Raw genomic sequence first — 26,399 nt, forward strand, 5'->3', positions numbered from 1 at the left:
AGGGACCAGCCGGCCTTTGAAAAGTATCTTTCTTCTTCCATAAACAACTCACAGTTTTAGAATTTGGGGCTCTCCATTCCTGTCGATAGGGATTTGTTGGATAGCCGTGATTAAATATGGAACTAGAGCTGTCTTGGTAGACAAGGCCTGACAATTGGATTATAATGTAATATCAACACACTGCCTGAAAGTTTCTGCGAAAATGTGTCATTCATTATTCAGATTCTTCAAGGGTCTTGTTGAAAAATGATGGGCCCCATGAAGCGTTATGAAGTCTTTTCCTGGATTTTCAAAGGTATCCTGCACTCAGGTCACACTTCAGTGATTTCCTTGGTGTGAGGTAGTGAGATGGAGGACAAGGAGGAGTTAGGGTTAAACTCTGGTTAAAGCCATCAAAGGCCCAGAGGTCGGATTCGCTCTCTTTGAGCACCTCTGATTTGGACTATCTATTTGAATTGTTCAAATAGATGTGACTAGATGAGTCTTGGAAGGAGGTCAGATGGTGGAATTTTAGGGATATCAAACACTGTTGGATTTCTTTTCTTTGCAGGCCTATTGTCTCTTTAGCTGCTTCTACCGCCTTCAAGTGCTCCTGTGCTGTCAGCTCATGTCAAACTCTGTTATGTTTTAGACCTCCTCCTTCCTCCCTTACTGACATATCCCATTTCCATATATTCTGTGCTTTTGCCTCTGCTGCACATTCATCCGTCTCGCCGGGTCCGGCAACCCCCCCCCCCCCTCCCCTCTCAAGGCTATCTGGATTCTCCATCTCTTCTTCACCTCCCAACAAGACACTCGCTCTCTTTCTCTCTTGCGCTCACTGTGTTCACTCCACTTATCTCTTTTTTTACCTTTGACCACTGTCAGCACTTCCCCTCCCACCGCACTTATATTTCCCCTCCCTTTGTTTCACGCTGATAAATTCTGAAATGGGTTTTGCTCCCCTAAAATCATTCGTAATAGGGGTAAAATATCAGCTTGATGTGACGGTATTTTGGCAGGAGTTCTACGGCACATTTTTGATCAGTCTCGTGAGGTAACGGAATAAAAATACTTTGTAACAGTACGTAAGTAAAATTTCACATCTGTACATTTTATTTATGGAAATTTTACACTTTTATTCCAATACATTTCCCCTAACCAGCTTGGTTTTACATCATAAAATCCAAAGAAAATGTTTGTTTACAAAATGCCTGACTAGTGACATACAAAGCAGAAAAATGTTCTTGCCTGGACTAATGGGGTAGGGATACTGAAAAGTGGAGGTCATTAAAATGAGGCTCGTGCGCCAACACACATCTTTAGCTACACCACTGAAGTAAACAAAATAAACTTAAGCATGATTCTAACCTCTCACTTATCATTTTTACAATACTAAGGTTATTTTGTTAAGATATGTACTTTTACTCAAGTATTGCTGTCAGTGACTTTGTATGCGACTACTTTAGACTATAATAATTAAATGCCATAGCGAATTTTTGAGTCAACATCTAAGCATCGATTTGATTTGAACTTTCTGAGCTTACAGTGAAAACCCCCAAATCAAAATACTTCCAATGCCAGTCCGAAAAGGACTCTGAAGAAGTTAAAAATTACGAATTAAATTACTAAAATTACGAAAATTATTAATATTAAGTCCTACCCCTTCACCGTTCCCTATTACCCACCTATATACGTACCGGTATACATACTGTTACAATCCCCCATCCCCTGTGTGCAGAAGACAGACTTTGATGGAAAAGGATGACATGCTGTGGTGACCCCTAACAAAACTTGACTTTTATTAGACTAGGTTTTGAAAAGAGTGTGTTCCATATATCTTAATTTATGAACAGCAATTGCTGTTTTTTCTTTGCTTTACTCCTCACATTGCTTTGGACGGATCCGAAAGTCACGAGAACGTAATCATCGGGTAGCCCTGATCCCGTTCAAGGACCCGTCGTGTGTGAAGTGCTGAGCCACCTTTAAGCAGCTTCACAAAGCTGTTTAATTCGCTTGCTTCTGCCGCATGAACGACTGTTGTTCAAGGCAACCTTTACAGCGCAGAAAATGATGTCACCGCTGGCTAGCCGTGGACGCCTGTCTGCCTGCTTCCTCCTGCTTCCTCCTGCTCCCTCCCGCTCCTCCTCCTCCTCGTCTTCGGCGCTTTTCCGTCTTGCTCGCCGCCTGTCTGCGTTCTGCGTGTCAGATTGCTGTGCGCTGACTAGAAGCTAAATAGAGAGCAGAATACCAATGCAGTACTACAGTGACTGCAGGAAATAGTTGTCCTTTTGAAACAGAGCGGGAGTGCGACCGCGAGAGGACAATCACTCGCTCCGTCTTAATTTATCTTCAGAGATGTTCTCGGTGGTATATTGGGTCATTATGGCGGCCTGCCGGTCTGGTGACGTATTTCTTTCTTTTGACCAACACATGGACAGCAAGTTTGAAGACACTCGATGATGACAAATGCGTGCTAGCTGTGTGCTATCTGCACATCTTTTCATCTTTTCCTCACATGCTCACGTCACGTACGACACACCTTTTCACGCCCATAGTACTGTGGTGAGCTAAATGGAACTTTATCCTGGATTTCATCATTTAAACACCTTAATCACCAATCACAGTGTTAAGTTTTATGTCACAGATTAAATGGTAAAACAGAGTAGGGAAAACAATGTCTGGAGCAAAATTGTACACAGACAGAGAGAGAGAAATCACACGCATTATTAAAAACCGAAGTGATAGACCACAGAGGGAGGCCTAATTTAGTCAGAAATTATTGTCCTCCAAAGGTTTTGTCCTCCTGAAATTGATGTTGTGGATTATTTTGCTCTTCACCTCTCCTTTTTCATTCATTTGAATACAAACCATCTTAATCAAGAAATCATTGTTTGGAAATGATCGTTATCCGTGGGACATTATCGCTGCTACATTGCGATTGCCTGATGGGTCACTATGGTACATGCGCTATAAATGTGTCCCAAAATGTGTGCTTGTCAAAGCGAGACGGGTTTTCAGTTGTAATAGTTGGGCCGAGACGTTGACAGATCGCAGCTTGGGCAAACAGCGAGAGATACGCCAAGGAGACTCATACATCATGGTGATCGTTGCAACCCAACCAAAAGGAGGAGGTAGAGGAGATTTGGAATTGCAGCGGGTGCTGATGTGGTCAAAGCACGATTAATTGAACCCGTAACAAACTAATTCACTACCAGCTGTTTGCAAAGCAGAGTTCCTAATGTTGCCGGGCAATTTTGACCGATCTCTGAAGTTGAGGAGTATAAACGACCACGGTAGCGGGTGGGTTAAGTGACATGCTAATTAGGGAGATGCAGCCTGTAAAACCAACCATGATATAATTGCAATGAAGCCTGTGGTAGAACAGCACCATTTGGTGCGTCCATGTGAAAAAAATTACAAATTTTCGCTCAACTTTTCTTTGAATTTTAAGTTGTTGTCGGAATTTTTATTTTTCAAAACTTTTGATTTGAGGCAGAGATACTATGGCTAATTAGAGCGTTCACTCTAATTTGAATATCTCCAGTATATCTTTGAAACTACACCACAAAAAAAGCTGTTGTTGGTATCATTTAAATTACTTTCGTAGTCCAACAAAACTGTTTCAAAAGTTGTTCTATTTACTCTAGCAGACTTGAAATGCAAACTTTAAATATCAGTATGCAATTATCTTATTTTCTCTCGAAAGGATATTGTCGATAATTCAGGATGTGGAAGAGCATCTCAGTAAATGTTGAGATGGGCCCAGTTTCTGAGAAATAAGTAATCGTCTTCAAAGGTTGTCATGTCGTTTTTCGTCGAAAAGTGTCTGTATCTCTTGCAGTCGTTTAGAACAAAAATGTTTTTGGTTTTGGTCTTCTCATTTGCAACCCCACCATGAAATCTGAAGAAAACGTGAGCGGCAAGGGAAAATTGTTTGGTTAATTTGACACGGAATGACCCTATCTTGAGAGAGAGAATTGGGACACAGAGTCTTGACACATAGTTTTTTTGACGAGACAAATGGCTACAGTATATTTATCTATACATTGTTTCTTCTGGACGAATGGCTACAGTATATTTTCAGGGTGACAAAAATGCCAGCATTCTACGAATCAATGTGCGACTATCAGTGATGCTGCTAACGTGTTAAAAAGTAACGCATTACTCTCATATATTAATTTCTGCAATAACGACTTATCTAACGCATAACTTTTCTCAATAATTTGACTACAGTAGTTACTTAGCAAGGGCATAATTTGGTACTCTGTAACAACTACAGAGATGACAATCAACGCAAAAAATACATAACTGCCACTTAAGAATCATTCACTCTCAAGTGGCAATGTCTTTTACTGCCTTTTGGGTGCATCGGGGCTTGATATTGGACAACACTTGAATAGGAATCACATAGTTTTCAGTCACAGCATCGTGTACGTGGAACAAAATTAATATTGAACAAATAATAAAATACAGGAGGAGACCCCATTCCTAGATAAAGACACACAGCACACAACTGTACTTTATAGAAGACAAGAAAAGGGAATTACAGTGATTACAGCTTGAAGTAAAGCATTTTGGGACTTCACAATTTGCATTCCCGTCTGGAAGAGTGGGGTCACGTAGGCGCCTTGTCACGTTTAGAACAAAAGGAAAATACGTATTAAAGTAAGAGGCAACCCAAACCTTAGTTGAAACACGGCATTCTGGTTGATGTTGCTTTTGTGGAATATGAAAAACACTAGCTTTTTTTTAGCTAGCTCAGGGGGCGACCATTTTGTCCCTTCTGTTGACTGAAGATGACATCGAAGTTGCTCAGGGCTCAGATAACGACCAATCATGGCTAAGCTTCAGAAAACAGGTGAGCCGTGATTGGTCGTTATCTGAGCCCTGAGCAACTTCAAGGTTATCTTCAGTGAAAGAAATGACAAAATGGCCGCCCCCGAGAGAGCTAAAAGTGGGTGCATTTTGCTGCTTAACTTATATTCCACAAATGCAATATTAATCAGAATGACACATTTCAACTAGTCGGCCTGCATAGAACATATTCTGGGGAAAAAATATATTTGGGTTGACTTCCCCTCTCACCCATTAAGGTCTAAAGTGCCTGGCTCAACAGCTCCCTAAAACCCTAACCCTATAAAGTGCTACAAAATTGTGGCGAGCACATTCTGTGCAGCACGCTGGCCGTGCGGGATCCGAGTGGCCTCCAGCGAAGGGTGTCAATCGAATGTTTTCCAGCCCAGCACCTCCCTCGTGTCTGTCAGGTGAGACCTCGGTTGGCTCCAAGGTGCACGGCCGCCTAGGCGAGCGTCCGTCAGATGTAATTAAATCCTGCTGTCAGTCTTCACCGTGCGGAAGAGTGAGCAAGTGGCTTGGCTCGCGTGACGCCGTGCACCCCCTCGACGGTCAAACTTGACTAGATCTGAAGCAAGTTATCCTCATTATTAGTTGCATTGCTCGTGTGCTGGCGTTGGTTGGCGGGCCTCTTTGCATTCTGATCTCGTTGCCCAATCACAGCTCACACGTTTGTTTGTTCGCAATGTGATTTGCAACTGACAGGACCAGGACCACCTATGGAGTTAATGCGGTGCCAGAGTCACCAAATTACAAAAGGAAATGAGCACTGACTTCTAAAGTGCCTCCTGCTTGTGTTGCTGTCACTCAAATCCCACGCTGGTTATGCTTGTGGCTCATTGACAAAAAATTGTTAATTATGAATGCTGTTAATTTAGGGCAGCTATGGCATAAACATTATACGTTTGCTTAAGTTTGCTTAAGGCCTTCTAAAGAAAATTCAGACTTTTTTTAACAGAGTTGTGCTTTGACTCCAAAAATGCATCTTCCCTTTGCATTGTTCGGTGGTGCAGCCGCATTAGAGCGCTTCGTAGTTGGCTGTGAGTGTGTGCGCATCATGGAGAGAAGGCAAAAGAGTGAAGGAGGAGGGCAATCCTGACATAACCGTCACAGTGTGGACAGGCCTTTGGGCTGGCGTGGCCGCTTTAGAGTACCTCGTTGTTGACCATGAGTGTGCGTATGGAGAAGGCAGAAGATCGATTCGGTGTGGGGCAAAGTCCAATGTGACTGCCAAAGTGTAGACAGGGACTTCACACTGCCATGGGCGCTTTCGAGCGCCTCGTTGTCGCACCGTGAAAAAAGCCTCATGACAATGTATGACATGTATTCCAGCCACCGGAAGCTTTCAAATTTAGAAGACATTAATTTCCACTTTACGCGGACTCTAAGCACTATACTGTATACACCAAATCTTATTTACACAAAATCTGTCTGTCACTTTACAGCAGCCAAGTTATTGTAGCATGCTATTTCACAGCCAGTGCAATTCATCACACATTAGCATAAACATTGACACATATCCTGGCCAGGAATGGTAAATATTGACTGTCTCCTCATCAGAAGTCTTTTTTTTTTTTTTTTTTTGCCAAAACAGGACCGAGAAGGACATGTTGTCTGCTGGAGATGTTGGTCAGCCTTTATCTTCTCTTGCTAGCTGTGCAGGCTTTTTGCCAGGCGATACGTCGGGGAGGCGAGGTCATCCCGGATGCTGGGAATTACACGATTTCGCTGTAAATGCCGTTGACGCGGAAATAGGGTTAATCTTGTTATGCTTGGGGACTGGTGCCAAGTTTTTTTTTTTGGTAACAATGGACACTGCTCCTCCTCATGTTGTCTCTGCCAGCTGTTGTTCCGATGTGATGCTAAGCCGCGCATTAACAACAGACAACACGCAAATCTCCGAGTCTGAATAAACAATGCTTGTTGTGCAGCCATGGATTAAATAAGCTCTGTCATAGTAACAAAGTCATACAAAGTCAGTCATTATGTCGGTAAATAATGTTGCGAAAATGTCAGTGTAGACATATTTCGCAAATGTCAAGAAGGATTCCGATCTCCGTGTGACAGTGCTGTTCGCACGTGTGACCGAGCCTGAAAAATGCTGTCACCGGAGCGATTCCCCTCCGGTCAAACAAGTCGACCTTTTCGGGCCCCGACACCTCTCCCCCTCCGTCGCCTCATCACGCTTTCCCCACCGGACAACAATGCGGACCACTCTTTCATTTTCATGGAAAACAAAATGGGCGTCATTTCATTTCCGCTGCGACGGGATCTTCTGTAGGCGGCCGCTGCTGACAATCACACAGCCGAGCAATAACTAAAAAGGACTGGTGTGTGATGAAATCACTCTATAGCCGACTCTCTTATTACCCTTCAAGCGGGGAACGGCGGCAACGTGCGCAGACAAGGAGCGGATTATCGTCCCTGGCGGACTTGGATCCGCATCATCGCTGCATCCCGGCTTGACGCCTTCGTGCAATATTAAGCGCCGAGGACTGATTGACGTTGAGCGTTGTCTTGCCGTAGAACTGGCTGAACAAAATTCTTTTGTTTGGCTTTGCAGAGCTAAAAGCATCAATAAAAAAATAGACTCCGATACGTGTTTCTCGGTGGAACTCCCGTCTTGTTCAGCCTCCTGAACAATACTCTCCTTCATGCTCACCGTGGTTGTGATACCACCGTGTTTTACTATTTGCTATTTGGTCCCTGTGAAGCGGCCGAAGCTAAATCCACTCCGATGCTTTTCATGACAATAACACCCAAATCCCACCACCCACAAAGCCGCAAGTGGAGGATCAACCTTGGCATTATCCTGTTATCCTCTTCCACTGGGGCGTTAATGTTGAACTAAGTCAGGGAACGAATCGTTATCTGCAACACATTAGTGACATGAAAACAAACTTAAACCTAACGTGATACGCGGGAGACTAAAACCCTCACCGAGACACGGGAGCGCTCAGGATGGAAGCGTTTACACTGTCTGCCACCGGCCACCGTAACGACTGCGACGTGCTCCGCTTTTTCAGCACGTGAATATTTGTGTGTGCGGCATCGCAGCACACAGGTGGCAGGCAGCAGGGAAGCAAGCGGGCCAGCAATCAGGTAGAATAGCACCGAGGTGGAAATAACAGTCTGGACTCCTCAGCGGCCTGGCGTGAAAAGTGGCAGCTGACGCTGTTGCTTCTCCTCGCAGCGCAATCTGGGACTAAACGAGTGCATAAACAAGCAAATACACAAAGACAAACACAATTAGTTCAATTTTGGAATCGCTGCGCGCAACACCTAATGCGATATCTTCACTTAGCGCCGCTGACTAAAGCGCCAGTGCAATGAGTTTGGTCTTCTGCGGCATGGAAAATTGTACGTAACAAACAAAAACATATACTGGCCGAGTTTGCGTCAGATGCGTAGAGAAGACAGACAAGCGTAAGTGCGTTTGGAGACTGCGCTCAAGGCTCTGGTGGCAAAAACATGATAGCATTATACGCTTGACTCTTCCTGACCTGCATAGAAGAGACATCGAGCTTCCTGTTGTGTGACAGACCAGTCAAGTCGCTTCTGTTGTGCGTCTTCCCCAACTCCTCTTTCCTTTTTTTTTTCTTCTGCGGCTTGGCAGCGAGCCGCCGAACATTCAACTTTCACCGCTGTGAAAGTCTATGACACATCCGTCGCTCACAGAGCCGCTCCTTTAAGAAATTGGAGGCGGGAGTGGGAAAGGGGGAGGGGGGGCACGCTTGCTGGCGGGCCCGCCATCAGCTCAGCCCGTCAAAACCAACGCGGCGTTCCCCGGTAAGTTTGGTGTCGCAGATAGCTGCGGGAGGTCGCATTTGATCCTGCTCAATTATTGACACCCGTGACGGAGGGAAACCTGCACAGATGACGCGAGGAAACTTAATGTGTCCTGCTGCATACATTTTTATATTCATCTTAACTGCAGTTGAATCTTGGGAAAAAAAAAAAAAAAAAAAAAAATTCTGAATGCAAAATTGTCCTTGCATCGAGACAATCAAACGTTTGAGCTGTCAAACCTTGCAGAAAGTCTTCAGAAGAGGACGGCCATGACAATTTGCTTTTCACTTGCTCTCGTTAGAATGGGCCGGCAATCTTCTTTTCCCTCTCTGGATGTATGTCGGCTTCTCCCGGCTGCGCATCCTGTGGAAACGTCCTATTTGGCGATTCACTGACCCATCTGACCGCTGTCCCTTTGCATGACGCCCACAGCCCATTTCGCATGCACTCTTGCGAACGAGACCGGAAAAAGTAGCTGCGTCGTTAGAGCCCTCGTTCCGTCTCCTTGCTTCTGTATTCCTTCCTTATGCTTCGCTGGCTGCTGTCTCATTGAGAAGCCGCCAAGCCGATGCAGTTGTTTCCACGTCCGCAAAAAGGGGGCAAAGTAATGTCTCAGTTCAACAGGCAACAGAACAGCGTGGGGACCTCAGACGCGAAGGCTGGCTGCTTAAAGGCCTGGATAGACCAATCCGCTTTTTTGGTCCGCTCACGATGAACTCTCCCGCAAAGCAAACCCTCACGCTCTTGACATAGTATCGTGAAGTACTTACATTGTCAACCCTCGCTCTTGTATTTAAGAAGATTAAGTGGGAAAAGGTTGAATTTTCAAGGCTTTCCATTGTTTGTTTATCTGCATTCGTCACTTCCTGTTCTTACCCCCTGCGCTGATTCGCGAGCTAACCAATCAGAGTGACCAAATGTCAAGACACTGATTTAACACGCTGGAATGCCCACCAGACGCTTCCCAACGGTATCCGATGTTACGACGGTGTTCGCTACATCAATCACACGGCGCAATCCGATGCCCCGTCGCTTATCAACGTCTGACATTGGATTGATCTATGCAGGCCTTAAAGCAGAAGTCAACCCATTTATATTTTTTAAGAATATGTTCTATTCAGACCCACTAGTTGAAACACGGCATTCTGATTAATATTGTGTTTGTGGAATATGAGTTAAGCAACAAAATCCACACGTTTTTTAGCCATCTCTGGGGGCGGCCATTTTGTCACTTCTGTCGACTGAAGATAACCTCGAAGTTGCTCAGGGCTCAGATAACGACCAATCTTAGCGCAGCATCAGAAAATAGGTGAGCCATGATTGATGGTTATCTTTGCCCCGGGGGTCTGTGATGTCATTTTCAGTCGACAGAAGTGACAAAATGGCTGCCCCCTGAGATGGCTAAAAACGTGAGGATTTTACTGCTTAACTCTTATTTCGAATTAATCATATTGTCTCGTTTCATCTAGTAGGCGTGCATAGAACAAATTCTTGCAAAAAATATGTTTAGGGTTGACTTTCGCTTTAAGGTCGATAATGTGTATGTCTCAAGCCCAAATGAATGCCCTCAACCTCGGGAAAGAGCTGCAGTCCCACAGTATGGCTTTAGGCTAAACGTAGCAGTGCAGACTTTGTGACCCAAGCATGCGCAGGTCTGCTTCTAAGTCACATCTGGTAGTCAAAGCTGGTGTCCAGGAGTGTGAAGGCGTGTTGATGTTTCAAACCGCTACTGGTTCAGGACACATCTGCGCAGCTTTTTGCAGTGGTGCATCTTTAGTGCAGTGTGCCTGGTGAATATCACTCCTCTATGGGGCGTAAGATGCGCTCAAGCACAAACCTTAATGAGTAGAGTCAAATGGCTGCAGTACTGTAATGAACAAGATTAGTGTGCATTCACATCTGGTTCATTTTCTTTGAGTAGCTGTTTCAAAACTGGAAATGTGTCCGCTGGCTCACAAGCAGCTGACAAGCTACTCTGGGAAAAAATGGTGTGTTTGAATTTACTCAATTTTCTTTCGTCAGGTTGTACAAAATAAAATCACCTGGATTCAGATACATTTTTAACGATGAATTTAAAGATGTATGGCCAAAATGTCTCTGGATCAAAATATATTACATTTCACGCAACCATTTGACGAAGTCCATTTGGGTAAATTCAACAAGCAAAACTTCAGCGCAAATAAACAATATAGTCGTATACTATCATCAATTACATTTTTTGGACGCAATTTTGAACACGAAACATTGAAAAATCACTAAAACTGTTGGCGAACGTTTTGTGAACATTTGTGACGCTCAAGGAACCCTGATGAACTCTGGCAACATTTGCTGCTTTTGAAAACACTCACAATTTTTTGCCACCCAGTGGGATAGGCGCTTAGGATGAGTATGCAAATGCCAAAGAGACACCATTCATCGAATTCTGAAGCCGGCTGCAAATCATGGAGCACGGAGTTTTCCTGACATTTGTGACTGTCGTTGAAATCAACGAGAAGCATAGTGCACACTTCAAATCAGGAAATACTTTGGAAAGACATTTTAAAGGGTACTCAACCCAAATATATATTTTTTCCAGAATATGTTCTATGCAGGCCCACTAGTTGAAACACGGCATTCTGAGTAATATTGTGTTTGTGCAATATTAGTGAATCCACCCAGTTTTAGCTATCTCAGGGGGTGGCCATTTTGTCATTTCTGTCGATTGAAAATTACATCACAGTTGGTCCAGGTTTAGATAACGACCAATCATGGCTCAGCTTGATAAAACAGACAAGCTGTGATTGGTCGTTACCTGAGCCCTGTGCAACTTTGATGTCAATCAAACGACAAAAATGACAAAATGGCCGCCCCCTGAGATAGCTAAAAACGGGTGGATTTTGCTGTTTGAGTCATATATTCCACACATGAAATATTAATCAGAATGCCTTGTTTCAACAAGTGGGCTGGCATAGAACATATTCTAGAAAAAAATATGTTTGGGTTGACATCCGCTTTAATGAGTGAATGCATGATTGGAGATTCATCAGTCTCAAAATGGTGTGTGGCGGTCACGCAGACATTTTGATGACAGTCATAGAAGCAAATAAAAACAAATGACGTCATATCGAACTCAATATTTGCACCATTACGATGGATGTGCAGGTAGTTGTTGAAGTAGCAAGAGCACAGTGCTTTAAAATAAAACCAAAAAAACCCTCCAAATGCTTCTCTTTTAATACTGGCCGCCGGCACATTGTTTGAAGCGGAATTGCTCTTTGCAGTTGTAAATGGAAAAAAAAGGAGGACGGTGCCCAGATTCTTTCCCAATAAATATCACAACTAAAGACGTCTCAAAGCGGCTGTTTGATCAGCTCAATTTTTTTTTTTTCCAGTCTCAGTCTCTCAACATACATTTGATAGCTTTCTGGAAGTGTCTTCAAATGTGTGGCGGCATATTGTAAAACTTCCACTGCAATGTGATATTGCGACTTTTCGGGGCGCGTGAGTGGAGCTCTTTGCACTTGACGGCAAAATGCTCAGCAGACCAGATTTGACTGCGAACCCCCGCATTTGACTTTTTCTCCACCCAGAGTGCGAATCTGGTTTGAAGGTGCAGATGGGAGGGAGGAGCTTTCAATGAGCTGATTGTCATCATTGTTAACTGCTATACAGTAGCAAATTGTGACTTTGCAAAGTAACTGTAGGCAGATTACTGATCTGAGAAACGTAACGTGAAAGATTAGTTGTTACTGTAAAAAAAAAAAAAAAAAGGATATATCCATCCATTATCTGTACTGCTTATCCTCTCAAGGGTAGTGGGCATGCTGGAACCTATCCCACCTGTCTTTGGGCGGTAGGAAGGAAACCGGAGTACCCGGAAAAAACCCACGCAGGCACGGGGAGAACATGCAAACGCCACATAGGGAGGCCGGAGCCGGGATCGACCCCACAACCTCTGAACTGTGAGGCGGACGTGCTAACCAGTCGACCACCGTGCCGTTCCGCCAAGGATATATCAATGTGTTAATTTGTATTGCGCTACCGGGATCAGTTCTCAGCATATTGTGGGATATGTGTAACTGCAGCGTGCATAAATTCATTTTCAAATTTCTTTTTTTAATCAATTTATGAGAACAACGCATTGAAATTCTGATCAAGGCTATGAACTCTGCATGCACTTCAACGGCGGTTTGCCAGCACAATCCGATTGGACCCTGCTCGGGAGATTTCGCCAAACATGGAGGGAGGCGGAGATGGTGGGGTGGGGGGGGGAGTGGGGGGTTGCGAGGGAGGCGCCGGTGTAAATGAATAAATAAAAAGGTCATGTCATTATTTCATAAAAGCTCATTAACTTTTATCCTCTGCAAAAGATGTCGGCGTAATTAGAATGACAGAGCCCAGCTAATGAAAGTACAATAAACAGTTGTGGAGTGGAACCCAAAAATAATAACAGCGCATTATTGGCAGCTGCCCTTTTAAGGTTTGGATGAGGATAAGGATAGGACAGATTGGGGTGATTCCGGGGTTAGTCTACACATTTCCCGCACTGCTCACGTACGCTAGTTGTGTTAGCACTACTTTGGTCCGAGCTAATTAGCGGATCGTTCTGCTCGGCCCCTGCGCGGAGACGATTGGAAGCCACTTCGGTGCTCATGCATTATTGACGGGATGCAAGTTTAGCTTTCAGTGTTTTGTCGTTAAGCAGATGAGCAGCGCCATGAATGATGGATGACACCTGATGATGCAGTCGCAAGGGTGCCGTAAGACTGTAATCAAGCCTGCGGCAGTTGAATCACCTCCCGCCTCTGATGTCTGCCTTTGACCTTCACATGTGGGGGTCACTCGCTCGGCAGGGCCGCTGAAACTGATACTAGAAAGCAATAACGCCGAATGGTTGCATTACATCGACGGCAGCATATTACAAGCCATCCGTCTGGGCTCCAGAGACGGCGTGGACGTTTGCCAGCCGCCTTTATTTGCCCGCCACGTGCGCTGCAAGCCCATCAGCCAATCTAGGTCAAAGATCTTGCCTTCTCTCATCCCCTCTTCTCTTAGCCAGACTCTTGCCGCTGACCTTTTCCAATGTGTGCTTGTGTGAGCTTGCGGCCCGTATCAGCAGCGCCTCGTATCAATGTGGTCTACGGAAGCCTTTGAAAGCCGTTCACGTGTCGCCGTCTTCAAAGAAATGGATCCGATCCGCTCCATGAATAAAAGACTCCATGCCCAGCTGTCTGTGTGGGATGTGATGCAAAGACGGTGCCCATCCGGCGCTTCATGTTTAATAGACAAAGTGTCAGTCATCCTGCGTGGCAGATGGACAGATTTTAATTGGCAGATACAAGCGACGAAAGCGTTCATCTGTCAACAAAACAACTGTTTGCAAGGCACGTTTGTGATATGCCGGCGAATGAATGCGTGTGCTATAGTATTGCAAAACAAATGCTTAAGAGGTGTTCTTGGAAAAAAACAGCTGTCTGGAGTGCTTAGTGTTTTTTTCATATTTTCTATTATAAGCAGCAAATCATCAGCATGTTTGATTTTGTGAGTTTTTTCAAAAATATTTTTATCCTGCACAGAATGTATCAAATATGCCCATTTTGGGTTCTAAAGCATCAAAGCATAAAAAAAATATGTTCGCGGTCTGTGCTAATTAAAGTGGAGGCAAGTCTGCTTGAGTTAAAATGTGGCAGGTTGAGAAAAAAAAAAATTACCCTGCAGCTTCATGTTCATGAATGTGAGAAGAAAAGGGTGGAGCCACCGATAATGGCAACTGTTAGAGAGAAAAAAAATTACCCTGCAGCTTCATGTTCATGAATGTGAGAAGAAAAGGGCGGAGCCACTGATAATGGCAACTGTTATACTGATTGAAAATTTCAGTCCGCCCAAACAGTGCAGAAAATTGATGACTATGCAAATTTTGCATGTTAATCTGAAGGCACCTCCAAGATCAAAATAGTTGGATTTACGTTTGTACTAAATCTTGATAGCAGGTACCCAGTTGAACCTTGACTTACTCGTATCTTTCGATTCTTCAGCAAAGCCTAAAAGGATTTGATGCCCGGTTTGATGGGATTTGTACTTGATGAGCGGATTCCTAAATGGAATGACTGCAACCACAGATTGCACTCCGGGATCAGATGAAGATACAATCAGATTGCCAAGCAGAGCGCATTAAATAAACATTGCGCTGTCCACAATCTTCCAGTTAAGGCAGGGCAGCTTTATTCACATAGCGCATGGTATACACAAGCTAACTCAATGCGCTTCACATTTACAAAACATTTCAAGGCAAACAGATTTAATTGTAAAAATTAGTAGAATCTAAAATATTTAATAGAAAAGTAGAGAAATAACGGTAGTTTACTAAAATTACAAAACGAACATACAGCCAGCCCAAGAGCATGATTTGGGAAAAAAATGATTTTAGAAATGCTCTAAAAGATGTTCATTTTACCCTTAATCTTAACCTTAAAGGTATGGCAAAAAAGCATAACGGACTCAAAAGCATTTACACTTGGCTAACTTCAGTTTCGTTGGCAGCCATAACATTTGCATGCAGCAAAACAGCTAAATGCTGACGCACCATGTTTGCTTTGAACTCTAGGCTCCACTAACTGACCCAAATCTGCCGACCTCAGCACCTTACTGGGTTTATATTCCATGAGCATTTCTTTAAAGGGGGAAATCAACCCAAACATATTTTTTTTCAAGAATATGTTCCCAGCAGACCCACTAGTTGAAACGGTCAGAACAGGAGCGTTCTGAATGAGCTGCAGCTGTTTGATGCTCTTCTGAGGGAGTCCAGTAAGAAGAGCGTTCCAATTATCAAATCTACTGGAGATAAACGCACGGATACACTTCTCCTGGTCTGTTTGGAGCATACAAGCCCTCAGTCTGGATATTCTGTTTTAGGGATTGATTTGATGTGACTGCTGAAAGTCAGATCCGAATCTATTAGCAGTGTTTTTTAGTCTTAACGACAGTGACTCTGTGTTAACTCACAGCAATCCTCTTATTATCATCTCTATCCATAATCCTCTATTATTGCCCAAAAGAATTACCACAAATTTGTTTTGGTTTAGTTGAAGGAAATTTGGGTTGATGAACAGTAGTGTACTTTCCACAGCTTTGGCGTCAAATTAAGTATTAGTTGATTAAAAAGGAGGCAAATTATAAAGACTGCTTCAACAGTTGAAAGAGTACATTATAAGAAAAAAGAAGTGTGTTTCCCTTTCCTTGTGCTACTCATTTCATCCCCATGTATTACATTTGACGATAAGAGCTTCAAAGGCTTTAAAGGAAATGACCCACTTCTTCTTCTTCCCCTTATTCTCTTGAAATATAAAAGTCAGGAGTGCTTTTGAATACATAAACTCTCTATTGAAAAAATAAAATAAAACGCTGGCCCCATGCCAGATTAATGACCCCTGTTTTTTTTTAATCACACGTAAGGCAGAGAGAGTAATTTTCAAGCCCCTAGGTTGCAGTTTGAGTAAATTCCTCATTTGTTTACATCTCAAGGTCAGGTTTAGAAAAATGGGCTAATTCTCTGGCACTTTTTTCAGGCCCAAAAAGGACCAAACAATGAGCTTTTTTTTTTTGTCACCGTATACGCCATCTGAAGACTGTACACAGTGTGGAAGACAGTCCGCTTGCGTTCAGGATCGTATTCCCGAGTGCTTACTTTCGGCTTGCATTTTTTATTTTTATTTTTTTCCTTGGCACCTGGCATGAAGCCTCAGTGGCTGCTGCAAGTGTGTCGTCAGTGGCTTGTCTGTTTGTTTTCCTTTTGCTAATCAGCTCCAAAGTCATGAGCGCAAACTGTCACCGGCACGTCTTCTTCGGTGGTGATGCGTCTCGAAAAGGTCAGCGTGTCATTCTCACACTTGTGGCCGACGTGTCACACTTCCGCCATTAATTCGGGACCAATTACCACACTGCAGTTTGTCTCGCTGTGTCCTTAACCCATTTAGGCTGGGAGCGCCTAACCGCGTTACTACCACTAGAGCTGGGAGTGATGTTGGATCTTTCTACCTTTTGAGCCAGGAGAGCGTATACGTCGTTTTCATTTTTTTTTAAAACCAATTCTCGGTCTCTTAGCCAATGAAATGCATCGGAGTATACACCTGACGGTGTTGTGAGCCCTCTGAGAATTTGCCGGATATTTTTCGAGCAGTAATGGTGGACGCAGACGATTGCGGAAGCTCTGAAATAAATGACGGTAGTGATATAGACGACGCGTTTGTGGACTTTGAACCAGTGGACCCAGTCGATCGTGAATCATGGTTAAGATACATGTGTGTAGACAATGATGATATCGATGGCTTTGTCACAGAATAGAGGATGGTAATTACAACTCAATTTTTAAAAATTAAAAATAGCGCTTCTCTTGCACTGACACTTTATTTTTACATCCCCGATTGAAACAGTAAATAATAATTTAGGCCTGTGTGAAAGCCACACATCTAAGCTCTCAAATTCTTTTGGAATGATGTTTCTATTTGCTACACGGGTTGAGATATTCATTATTTTGTTGGTGTTGAATATCCGTCTAAACTTCAGGCTTTAGAGGGAGATTCTAAAGTCGCCCTCAGGTTTTAGAGAGATGTTTCGCAAGGCGTTTTAGCCCTTGATAGGTTAAAGCACCAGGAAGTCAACTTTTGACTTTGTAAACAGAAGGAAGGAATGCAGGTTACGAAAAACTGTAAGCCTTTACTCACTTACGGAAACATGAAAACGATGTCCTTAGGCCCCTTTTGCCGAGTTGGGTAATTGTAATTGTCTTTGGCCTGAAGTCTGAAGTAGAAAAGCTTTGCAGACGACTCGCAGCCACCCCGGTGGTTGCACAACAAGCAAACAAAGTGTCGGCAATATTTATTGGACTTCAAATAAAACAACAACCGCACACAACCACATATTATTATTTTGTTGCTGCAGAGGTGGGAAGTTAATTTTTGCTGAGGAAAATCAAAAGGCGTTCTGTGGCGCACATTGTTTGGCTCCAAACACTTGAGCAAAACAAATCAATGTGCCTGTGATGAGACAAAACAATAATTCTGTCTCACTTGTCTCCCCGAGGTTTTTGCTTGCTCATGTTGATGTTTTACTAACAAATTCATAACAAACTTGCGCCCTGTATTGTACGCTGTGCTATTTTATACAAATCTGGGCTTGACCTGCTCAGCACCTCAGGGTCTTCCTGACCACTTTCAGGCAGTCACATTAGCTCCCCTTGCATCTGTAATCGCCTCTGTCAGTGTGTGCGTGTGTGTTGTAAGCTCTGCTCACACTTAATAGTTTTGCAAGTGAGACGCGGGATGTGAGCGTTTACAGCGGCTTACTTGGACATTACGGCATCAGCAGCTCACCCACGAGAGATAATTCCACAAAAGTGATGAAACTCGGGCTCTTCGGGAAAGTACTTCACTCGGAAATGTTGCTGTGAATGTGTAAAAATAGCCATTTTTCACGGGTCATTTGGCACAAGCGACAGCTTGTAACGTTTACAACAGCTTTGTTCCGTCTAAACTCCCGCACGTGATGTTACAATAGCAGGAGAGTATGACGTTTGCATTCTTTCAGTCCGCAAGTCTGCTTCTGAAATAGCTGGAAAAGAAATGGGGAATTGGGTGGCTTCCTCCTCTTGTATTTCTCCTCAACAATAGGAGTGGCGATGCATCCGCTAGGCAGGCGAGCTCGATCCTAACTCAGTCAGGGATGGTCAATAATTGTCACTAAATCTGGCCCTTTAGTCTTTCGCTTCCCTCTCAATTCATTCCAAGTGAATGAGCTTTTGTTGGCCAGTTCTGCAGCCTGAACGGCCGCATCGACAGAGGCAATTTACGAGGGGGGATCGACAGATGACTCAAGGTCCAAAACGCACCAAATAAACAGAGCTGAGAAGAGTGAGAGGGGAGATCAAGAGATTTGTCAGCCGTTCCATTTATTTATTTATTTATTTATTTATTTTTCCTAGTAATGTTTGTTTTGTCCCGGCTTCTATCTAAGGAGCTGTTGATCTTCTTGTTGGCTGATCTTCACAACAAATTGCTTGACATGTGTCCATGCCAAGCAACAGGACTCAATCAGATTTGTTTGAGGGCTTATTTGTCCGCGCCAGAGCGACAACCGTATTGATTTTGATTGATTTAGGGCACACGACAGCCACGCTCGGCCTCTTTTCAGTTACCGACCAAGGCATTATGACTCCCTGCCCCGGCATACGCATCGACATCAGCACATCAGACTTTTGTCTACGCTCTTCTGCCATGTTGACTCCAGTTCAATTAATATCCAACAAATGATTGTGTGCATGCAAGGAATAACATTAGCATTAGTGGACTGGCGGTGGGTCATTAAAGAGCCTTTCTCTAGACAATTCTAGGTCCTCCACACAATTTGAAATCATTTTTTTTCTTTTATATATTTTAGAAATCCACTTTTATTTCTTTACTTTTCAATGTTTTTAAAGTTTTCTGCTAATCTGCTTGAATGTTGTCAACGTACATTCTAGTCGTTTTGTCGGCTGCTTTTGTTTTCTCTGCTTTGTTTTGAAATGTGAACTGTTTGAGTTGCCTTGTGTATGAAATATGCTCTATAAATACAACTGCCTTGCCTTTCTTGGAGGTCACCACAACATGTTTCCTTCCAGTCAAGGGTGAAAGACTGCTTACCAGCCCATGTCTGTTGGAACACATTAAGCAAATGGGACCACATGTAAGAATGTCTCATTAGCGTCTTGACGGGGACAAAACTGCTTTTTATGACACCAAACTGTTACTCCTGACCTTGGGCCGAGCTCTAATGACAAGCGGCGCAGGCTTGATTCCACGTTGCTTGCTCCTCGTGGTGACTTGAAACTCCATTAGGGTGCCCTTGAAATGATCTGGACATTCCCGTTTGTTGCTTGCACTGGCCCATTAAGCAGCCGTTAGGCTAAAATAACGCGAGGGGGTGCGAAATCTTAACATTTCTACGGGCTAAAAGTCTAGTTTTGGCACTCCCATCCTGTCTTTTACCTTGGATGCGAGATAAGCCGCCTTGCCAAGGTGTTCAACTGCGCCGCTACCGTACGTCTCATATCTCCACTCTTGCCGCACCTCCCCCCACCTCCCCGTTATCTCCCCCATACTCCCATCTCTCCTGTCTTCCCCGGCTTTGCAAAGATAAGATGTGCTGTCCCCGGTGAGTGCCGGGTGTCGATACCAATGTGCTGCTATCATCAGTAAACTGCCAGACTGCCTCCACGCAGCCTGCCCATCTCCTCTCTTGACCTTCAGTAGACAACGTTCCACACACACGTGTTTCCAAGCGCAGCTTTCCAGGCTGTTTCCTTGACTTCATTAGTGACCACGGCAACAAACATTCACATGCTGGAGATTTGTGCTTACTATCAAGAAAATACATGTGGGCAAATTTTTTCTTTTTTCTTCTCGGGGAGCCAAAGGAGCAAATTTATTGAGAGGAAGATCTGAAAGAGGATTTAAGAGGAAAGGACAAAAGAACATGATCCCTCGCCTGTCCTGTAATGAATTTGCCAAATTCCAGGAGGGCTTGCAGGTCATTTTAAACGGAGCTCAGTCGAAATAGCATTTGTCTAAATGTATAACCACGAGGGGAATTAATTTAGTCTTCTAAATCTGATTACAACCTGTGTCTTTGGTTAAGCTCACCAAATGTAAATGGCTGCAAATACCGCTGAGAAAAGCAAAGGACTATAAAGAAATAGAATCAAATTAAAGTTGCTTCATTTTGTAGTTGCTAACCATAACCCTCTGCTACCTTATTTCGGACGTGGGTCAAAACGATTGGAAACCAAGGAAACATGAGCCCACATTGATCTCAGGGTGGCGGTTCCGAATAATCCAAGTGTAAAAACCTTCAAGAGGTTACGATATGTTTATTTTCATCTGATGAACACAGAATGGCTGCCACCTGGCCGACAGTCCCCAGCCCGAGGGCAAAGTCAGTGAAAATGAAGCCTTCGTTTCATCGGCTGAAAATACTCCTTTCAATATTTTTATTAAATCTAGTTTGATCTTTTCCCAGATCGGTCCATGCCGCGGTATCTATTATGAGCCTTGCTTGCCATCAATCACCTGACACCCATGGGAAGTGTTTTCCGTCTTTCTTTGTTCTTTTTTTTACAAACCACCTTAACCATAACACCCACGTGTTCAAGCATGCTAGCCTTTATCGCTTTCCTCTTCCCCAAAGGTGGTATTATTGCTTGCAATGTTCACGCACCACTGATCAGTAGATTTAGACAAAAAAAAAAAAAAAGAGCTGAGAATGCATGACTTTGCTGTCGCTAAGGCCTAAAACCAACACAACAGGAGCTATCAATGGCGCTATTCATACTGGACCTCCTGCAGCCGTCTCGTCCACCACTAATGGTTCTAAAATAGGACGAAGTTCTACCCAGAGTTGATGAACGGCTGCAGGTTGCCTCCCAATCACCGTTGGCATCTTAATGTAGAAATATCAAAGGCATACTTTGGAATTGCCACAGAAAACATCAATATTTAGACGCCCAGGTGAAAATAGGCCCTATTGTTGAATTTTTCAAGTGCAGAACACTTCTCCCGACGAAAATGTGCCATCATATCAGTCTCATCCGTGTGATCGTCTTCGTTTGACCCCACATCTCGTTTGGCTCCTTTCATCCTGAATGTGCTTCCTTGCACTGATCCCAATCAGACGTCTTATTTATTTATTTCTCCCTTTATCTGGAAATCTTAACTGCAAAGGCCCATTTGTCTGGCACAGGCTTTTTCTTTTCCTTTTGCCTTTGTCATAGAGATTTCTTGTGAAATCTGCAAAGGCCGTCTCGCACGGATTAGCTTTTCACAAAAAAAATGTTTTTGACAGTGTGATGGAGTTCAGGCAAAGCTTCTGTTTGATAAAAGTAAATTCATCCATTTCTTCACTTCTCTGACAAGTCTAAAATGATATCAAATGGCCGTTTTTTTTGGGGGGGGGGGCGTGGCTGATAACAAAATCTAATGACGCAAACCTGCCTTGACAATGTACTGTATCTTCTGCTGCTCTGTCATGACACTAGTTTTGTACAGATCCACGTGAGCCCCTATCCAGCTTGTTTGAGGTGTGTCCTTCTTCCAACACACCTGATTCAAATGATCAGCTCATCAGCAAGCTTTTTAGAAGCCAGATGACGATCCTGATCATTTGAATTAGGTGTGTTGGAGGAGGGTGACATCTAAAACAGGCAGGCTTGGGAACCACCGGTATAGACCTTCTATGATTGTCTTCTTATTTTTACCAGCACAATTAATGAATTGTTTATTTCACATCACCAACACACATAAGAAGATGCTTTTCTCTGGCTTGTTCTTTGCTGCTAGTAATTTTGGGGCATAGCCTATAGAAAGTCCACTTGGCGAGGATTAGTTTTGCTCTCTACTGCGTCCATTTAAATTGGTTGAAAGCAGTCTTTAGCAGAGCAGAGAACACACTCACACACACGCACACGCACACACACACACACACAAATTTCGTTTAGCAGAGCTTCAAACCTCGGGCAATGTGGGATCCATTCTAATGGCAAACACCTCCAGGATAAAGGTAATGGGTGGTAAAGACAACTCCAACTGTCAGCGGAATACAGCGGCATAGGTGTGCAGTGATATTCCTCCTCAGGCTACTTTTCAAACGTATTCCCACTTGGGAAACATGTTTAGAGGCAAGGTCTGCCAATTAGCCTTGAGTCAACCCTGACATGACATGGACTTAACATTCGCTGGCCATTGAAGCTCGTTTCAAGAAGTGAATTGACTGAAATTTGAAGTAAGCTCAGCTAGCTAGCTAGCTTAGCTGCTAATGTCTGCATTTTAACCCCATAAACATGTGACTAACATGTCCATCTTTTTGTTTCTTCTCCCCGCTCCCTGTTTGGATTCTTCCCTCAAGCTGAGGAGTACGCCGTCGAAGGTAAGGCTGGCGCTCGCTTCCTTGACCGTGTCGTATCGTAGCTGCTGATGCCGGCTGCTTGCCGGCGCTCTGTGCATTGTCACGGTGGACTGCGGTTTGAAGTGACTTCCAGGGGGCCAAAATTGACCGTTTCTGACTCAAGAGGCAACTACCCATCCGACACTGTTATTTCTCTTATTTATTTTCTGTCCTTCCAGGATTTACTTGTGATGCTGTTTTACTAGCCTATAACTCATACGTTTCTTGGCATTGGACTCCGGTTTGTGTTGCTTGTCCTTCTTGTGTACGGACTGATAGTCTCCCAAACAACATGGTCACGTCAACAATATATGATATGTGTGCAAGAGTGGCAAGTAGCTGCTTAAGCATGCACGCGACTCCAGTTGAGTTAGAGTTGATGGATTACCTGTCAAATTGTAAAAAAAAGTCCTCACGCCAAATGTGAGTTGTATTTTCATATACAAAATAGACGAATAAACGGGCCATTTATTTGTGGTCATTTGAATACTGCTTGGTATTACTAAAACAAAAAATTCAGTTACTTGTAGGCTGCTTGGAGCTGACATTTCCCTCGTTTACTTCTGACATGAGAAAATGTACGGTTGTGATAACATTGTATGCATGTGTGCGTGTCAGTGTTTGTGTGGGAGGGCATGTCAGCTGGAGTTCAAGGAAACCGTTGTTTTGTACAATATTGTTGTTTGGAGTGCCAGGCTGGTTGCATTTGAGTCTGTTGTTGTAAAAACATATTGAGTCATAACGTGTCAACGTGTCTGATGTGAATCATTGTTTCAGAACACGACATGACTTTCACACCATGTGTGGAAAGAAAGAGTCATAGATTATGTTGAAGTTGTCTTGCTTTGTACGTGACGTGTCTAACTGGCCTTTTTACAGAGTGTTAAACATGATATGGTACTTTTCCTTTTTTGACTACACATTCAAAGGAAACACCCGACCGGAGAAGTAAACAACTTTTACAATTCCCAAAGGGATAGTCGATAAATGTAAATGAATTTTACTCCGGGAGTCGTCCAGTTTATTTTCAGAGCAAGCAGTGCAGTGCTTATAAAGGCGATGCAAATAATTGGACTCTAGTAGCGTGCCTCTTCTCTATTTTTAGTTTTTTTTTTTCCCTTTGACCCTCTTGGGCTAATTAAACTCACTGACCGTGTGTTCAAAGGTGCTGTGAGATTGATGACGGTGAGGTACAGAAGCCCGGGGGTGTTTTTTGGAATGTGGATTGATGATGTTCCTGCGACACTGACCCGTTTCCATTGGCAAACAAGACGTGCGCTGCCATCTGTGTCCTTACAGCAAGCGTGCACCCCAACTTCTTTCTCCAGGAATTCATGTATGATCTATAGTCTCAATATTGAAACACCTCACACTCTCTTGTTATTAGCCAACGCTTGAAATGTGATTCATAGACACTTGGAAGTTTGACAAATGGTACCGCGACCTAACCGCCTAATTGGTAGCGGTGGTGCCGTTTGCATTGCTTATCCAAGTCATAGGACTTTTCAGCTTGTCTATGCAATTATGCAAATGTGATGCAAGCACTTTCCTCAGCTGATTGGGATTCATGCATTTTAAACGGCGCGAAAACACACGCAGGCCATTTTTAATTTCCTCCCTTTGTCACCTGATGATTGGACAGAGCGCGAGCAGGCGAAGTTAAAGCAGCGCGCGGGCTCTCGTACGATTGGACAACGGCAGATTAAATGCGACCCTCGTCAGCTTGTCTGATTTAATGTTGGGATGAGGGAGGTTACGGCCCAGCCAAACTGATTTTAATCAATCTGATCAAGGCTAATGATCTTTTCTGTCTCGCTCATCAGATCCCCAAGCTAATCCTATCCTCAGGGAAGGACAGTAACCAGTTTATCATTGCCCTACCATCATTCCCCCCCCCCCCACCCCCTGTAGAGAAAATGACTTGATACAGGATTACAGATTCAGTGGGCCTTGTAGTTAAATGAGATTGTTTGGGAATAGACGAACGCATTTGGTACTTATTTTATCGTGACAAAGAAACATCATAAAGCCAAAACTTTGGCATGGCGGCAACGAAAAGAGATAACAGAGCAGGGACGATATTAAATGCACTCCTGTTGTTTTGGTATTAACCCAGATTCCCGTTGTTTCGGGAACATTGTGCTCAAATAGGTAATCGTCATTGTAAGCCAAATGTTGAGGGACAATAACATTGCTGACACCTGTTGTGACGTGGCCAAAAATGGCCAAATTTGAATGTCAAACTCGTAAGACATTCAAGTCAATAACCTTCCGATCAGTGGGTCTAGTTGTTAATGAACGCGTATAAGATTTACTCAGACAGAGCAATCAATATGCAGACGGTGGCTGGCTCACTGTTTTTTTTTTCTTTTTCACGCACACAAAAAAACACAGGGGAAACAGTAATCCGTGAGTGCTCGCCGATTCCTTTTGTGTACCTGCAGCCTTTTTCCGATTCAATTATGCCACGAAATGCCAGCGACTGCAAAGCTTAGGCTTTGACACAGGGGGTAGATTGTGCCGGCTGCAAAAAGTTCATCCTCCCGCCTGTCCCGTCGCTTTCTGTCTCGCTGAGGAGCCAAAAGGTTGCAGGAAATGCCACGTTCACGCAGCCCACCCGCCCTCACGTGCTCATGTCCTCATTTGACAGTCTTGCACTTGTGGTCCCTTTTTCTTTGCAAACAACAAGATCACTCTTTTCATCGGCCATTGTATCCTGCATGGAAGTGTAGTGGGAGTAACTTCATTGCAGGTTGAAAAGATCAAACTCTCCCAGCTTGCTTGAGAACCGCTGTGGACATTCGCCGTGTTCTGAAAGTGCACAAGCTCAGCTTTGTTTTCTGCAATTCTCATGCATTAGCTCATTTCAAGGTCGACCTGATTTGTGGTCCGTCCTCTCCGCCTGGTCATGGTAAACAAAAGCCGACATTTCTGAGTAAATGAAATGCTGAACTGTCCATTTTACTCCCGTGGACAGACCACCCCCCCCCACCATCCCCACACTATTTTTCTCTCTCCACTGTCACTTCTCCTCTGATGAGTAAACAGAAATGAGGTGGACTTATTCAGCAGATGCCCAAATAAAAACTTGATTCTCTACAACATTCTCGTCTCTCAATTGAACACAGTACAGAGGTGGATCAAGGTCGTCTGTCTTTGGTTGCGATGATCCTGCTGTAATTGTTGACCACCGTTCCGAATCTTTGACGCGCCATGCATGCAATAGAGTCAAATGAGAAAAGGTCGATAAGTCACTTCTAGGGTTAGCCAATGCAGACAACTCCAACCTGGACACTGACAGCCGCCTCCAAGTCGAAGCGCTTCTACCTGCTTCCATCACTATTCATAAACTTGTTTTGACCTTTTTGCTGAAATGTTAGGGCAAATTAGTTGTCAGAGCCCTGGACGTGGTGTCCATGCCAATCCCCAAATGCACCGCCGTGCACCTCTCGCTTATTCTTCTCCTTTTCCCATCATGGAATAGTCAAGGAGTTGTAACTGTGTCGTGGTGCAGACCAGAAATGTTGCCATCTGAGATGATCACACAGATCTGGGGTAACCCGAACCCGAACCCCGACACTCATCGCCAAACAACAGTTCTTATTCCCCACGGCAGAAAGTAAGCACTGCTGCATTTTGCAAGCACATGTAATTCCCACTCAACTAGAGTCAACTGACACCTCTTGATCCCTGGGCTTTTTCCATTTCCATTGATGTTGCTCCCAAGTAGTTTAGCAGGACGTTATGGAAACCATCGGCTTTCTCTTAAGTCTTATTTCCCACGTCGCCCTCAACTTGGCAATTCGTTCTCCCACTGAATTAGATCA

The 26,399-nt window shown here is 43.8% G+C and overlaps 1 protein-coding gene across 1 annotated transcript in view; it reads left to right on the forward strand.

Annotated features, from left to right (window-relative positions):
- The window catches only part of nrxn2b (neurexin 2b), a 337,476-nt gene that overhangs the window by 77,204 nt on the left and 233,873 nt on the right, over positions 1-26,399 (forward strand). Inside the window, 1 exon segment of the mRNA XM_086012706.1 lies at positions 22,534-22,554. Within this exon segment, the coding sequence (XP_085868832.1) occupies positions 22,534-22,554 (21 nt within the window).

Source organism: Filicampus tigris, chromosome 2, assembly GCF_054856515.1.
Source record: "Filicampus tigris isolate MCC_2025a chromosome 2, RoL_Ftig_1.0, whole genome shotgun sequence".
Lineage (NCBI taxonomy): Eukaryota > Metazoa > Chordata > Actinopteri > Syngnathiformes > Syngnathidae > Filicampus > Filicampus tigris.